The 3,644-nt window shown below is 58.4% G+C and overlaps 1 protein-coding gene across 1 annotated transcript; it reads left to right on the top strand.

The window, feature by feature from the left end:
- Nucleotides 1-651: 651 nt before the first annotated feature.
- On the top strand, nucleotides 652-2,272 carry LOC104494132 (renin-like; the record flags this gene model as incomplete). The annotated part of the gene is made up of 4 exons (XM_010136922.1): nucleotides 652-774; nucleotides 1,346-1,490; nucleotides 1,593-1,691; nucleotides 2,111-2,272. Coding segments are annotated over 4 exons (529 nt in total), but the record flags the coding sequence as incomplete, so codon positions are not given.
- Nucleotides 2,273-3,644: the final 1,372 nt, after the last annotated feature.

The raw sequence follows: 3,644 nt of genomic DNA, 5'->3' as shown, positions 1-3,644 counted from the left end.
CCCCTCTCCCCCACCCCCACTCTCCCAGCACTCCCCACCAGCCCAGGTACAGCAGTCTGGCAATGTGCAGTGACAGACAGACCCAAAAAGAGTGCTTAGAGCAGGCGAGGTATCTCTTCACCTCAGCTAAAGGTGGATCCCTCTGTAATGAACTAAACCTAACGATGCTGGTTGTTGCAAATCTGGTGCCACTTGGGTCCCCTTGGTACCCCAGGGACACACACTGTGCCCGCAGACCACAGGCTTATGGGGCATCTTTCTCTTTGCAGAGCTTCGAAGTAAGAAGACAAACAGCACGAGTGCTCTCAAGACAGCACCCACTAACAGTCACCCAGCACCTCGGGGCCGGGCAGCAGACCCTGCTCCTGCTGCCCACAGCAGGCGAGCCCTGGGCCGTAGGAGCTCACACACCAGGCTCTGCCCACACGTCTGCCAGCACTGAGCTGCTCGGACACCTCCGCATGTGGCACCCTCCCTGCTGTGGGCTCTTGCACCCCTCTGAACTAACGTGGGGGGGTTTCTGCTCCAACTTGCTCTCCACCACTGCTAACTGGGCCAGCAGAGCACTGAGACCAGGGCTTGGTCCCTTCTTGCTGCTTTTTCAGAGACAGCAGCCAAGGGGGAATCACTCTGCTGTGTTTTGCACCCTAGGAACGCCCCACTGAAACCCGGTGGGGAAATAATCCTTGGAGGCAGCGACCCAGCGTACTACAGCGGGGACTTCCACTACCTGAACGTCAGCAAGAGTGGCTACTGGCAGATCAGCATGAAGGGGTGAGGCCAGGGAGCCCTGCGCAGCATCCTGCCGACCTCCCTGGGTGTGCCAGGGTGGGCCTGGGAGCAGCTTGTTGGGTGCAGGGGAAGGTGCTCCACGGAGACGTGTGCTCGCTTGGTGTTGCTGGTGGGTGCTTTCCCACAGAGGGGAGCAGGGTGGGTTCCTCTGGCACAGAGTAGTATCTCTGTGCTCAGCCAGGTGCTGGGAGCTGGGGAACACGGAGGGGGTGGCACCGTGGGCTGATTCCACTTGGAAGCCGCAGTGAAAGAGTTTAACCCCCTTTAGCCCTGCAGGAGGAGGGTGAGGCACTGAAACGACTCTGCTTTGTTTAATTAGCAACAAAAATACTCCACATGTGATGAAGCTTATCTTTTGCATTCGAGAAGCTTGAAGGGAGTTTTCCCGGTGCCCCTGGAGAGTCCGTACTCTGGAGGCAGTGGGAGAAGCACATGCTCTGCCTGGCTGGCATGCCCTGGCCAAAGATGTGGCATACTCGCCCCTGGGCACCTGCAGCCCTGGGAGCTGGGCTGTGGTCCCCATGGGGTACTCAGGGTCATCCTCCTGCTCCAGGGTGTCTGTAGGGGCTGAAATCCTTTTCTGCAAGGAAGGCTGTTCTGTGGCCATTGACACAGGAGCTTCGTACATCACTGGCCCAGCCGGCCCCATCTCCGTGCTGATGAAAGCCATTGGGGCAGAAGAAATGGCTGAAGGGGAGGTGAGCAAAGCCCCCTGTGCCCCACTCCACATCCTTGCCACCTGCCCCCTTGGCTGCCTGTACCCCAGCAAACGGGCTTAGCACTGTCTGCTCCTTCCGCAGTACATGGTGAACTGCGACCGAGTCCCTCAGCTGCCCAACATCTCCTTCCACTTGGGTGGGAAGCCCTACATGCTCGGTGGCTCAGCCTACGTCCTGCGGGTAAGCTGCACCCCTCCATGCGGGGTGGGAGGGTGGCTCTCCTCGGGCTGGGTGCATGCGATGGGGAGGATGGTGCATCTCAGTGGCTCCGGCAGCACCCTACACCCTCCTGGCTCCCCTAAAGCTGCTGAGATGAGCCCCAGCATGATGCTTCTTGTTTTTTCTGCAAACCCTCCTGTTCAGCAGCGGCATCCAGATGAGCCAGACCAACCTGCCACTGCTTCCTTGGGTGGTTTGGGGGAGACTTGGGTTGAGCAGCGAAGAGCAGAAACAGGCAGGGATCCTCCTTTCTGGAGGAAGGAACTTCGAGGCCAAGCAGAGGGTATTGAGCTGGGGATCGCAGCCCTTCCTCGGGATGCTGCAGTAGAGATCTCCCTCCTGGCTCCTCCATCACTGTATGGGTCTCCTTCTCTTTGCAGCAATCCCAGTATGGGGAGGACATCTGCGTGGTAGCTTTCTCGGGGCTGGACATCCCGCCCCCCGCTGGTCCCCTCTGGATCCTGGGCGCCAGCTTCATCGGGCACTACTACACTAAATTCGACCGGCGCAACAACCGTATCGGCTTTGCCATGGCCCGCTGAGAGCCGGGGGGCTGCGGGGAGGGATGGGGGAACCAGCCTGGAGGCAAGACTACCACCCAGGAGAAATGATTTGAAGTGAAAACGAGAACAGCATTTCCTTACAGCTCTGCCACCTCCTCTCTGCACTGAAGCAACTGCAAAACCTCGCCTTCTCCCACTCCAAAACCCCCGCGCTGCTTCCCGAGAGTCTCTGCTGCCGGGGAGGACTGAGCCTTGAATGCATCTTCCAGAGAGCGTGTTCAGTCTGGAAATCACAGCGAGACCCTTTGTCCGGAGCTGCACCCCCAGGGACCTTCAGGGTGATGTGCAGTAGTACCGGGGACAAGCGGTGGATTGCTGCGGGCCTGGGGTTGCCCGCGGGCTGCAGACAGACAGAGGAGGGATGATCTGTTACAGCTTGTGTTATTCTTTGAATGGCAGAAAAATAATCCAGCTGTGTTTAACAACAGTTTGAGCTGGTGTTAACCCTAGCCCTCTCCATGACTTTAGCATTAAATAGTCTTACGGCAACAAGACAGAGTGGGTGCTTATTCTTGCAGAGGGGAGAGAGCAGACGCTTTTATGATGAGAATGGACAAGTGTTCCTCTGCTGGGATCCCCCCCTGCATTTATGTCCTCCCCTGTTTCCAAGGAGTGAAACACCCTCCCAGCTAGTGCCACAGCATCTCCATGCAAGCGAAGCAGGGACTTCTCACAGGAGTAGCCCACATGGCATCCCTCCTCCACCTACCTTCCAACGGGGGCCTCAGGACCGCTGAGGCAGAGGGACAGGGCTGTACATCTGCTCTGCTGCTCTGTGGGGAGGGGAAGGTGCCTGCGGGTCTGGTTAAGGTTGGCTGACCTTGTCCCACCAGGAAGGCAGCTCCTGCTGCCCCAGTGCCGGGATTTGTTTTCATGGCTGTGTTGTCTCCAGTAACAACCAGAGGCTTGTCCCTGTCCTGGCCATGGGCAGAGATGCTCAGCGGGAGCATGCTGGAGCTGTGAGCCCTGTGCTGCCTGGCTTGGCAGGAGGGGCAGACCAGTGCTCCCAGCCGGAGGCTGACATTTCCAGTTCTGTGCTTCGAGTAACAGCCCAGCAGCTGCAAATCCAAGCTCTCCCCAGTGCCCAGTGGTTTGCAACAAACTCTAATCTCCAGTTCCACCAGCTCAGGTCTGCCACTGCCGTGGTCCACAGCCAAGCCCTGGGAATTGTCCCTGTAAAGCATAGTGCTTGGGCCTCTGGAGCAGAGCCTGGAGGAAGCCACCATCTGAGTGCAACCACTCGCAGGAGCTTCTCATCCTCATTTCTGCCACCAGCGCTGGCTGCTGATGGATTCCCAGAGCTGCCCGAAGCACAGGCTGACATGAGCTGCAGGCTGCACGAATGCTTTGG

Source organism: Buceros rhinoceros, unplaced genomic scaffold, assembly GCF_000710305.1.
Source record: "Buceros rhinoceros silvestris isolate BGI_N320 unplaced genomic scaffold, ASM71030v1 scaffold32475, whole genome shotgun sequence".
Lineage (NCBI taxonomy): Eukaryota > Metazoa > Chordata > Aves > Bucerotiformes > Bucerotidae > Buceros > Buceros rhinoceros.
The sequence above is the reverse complement of the archived record's forward strand: the minus strand, read 5'-3'. Positions and strand labels throughout refer to the sequence as shown.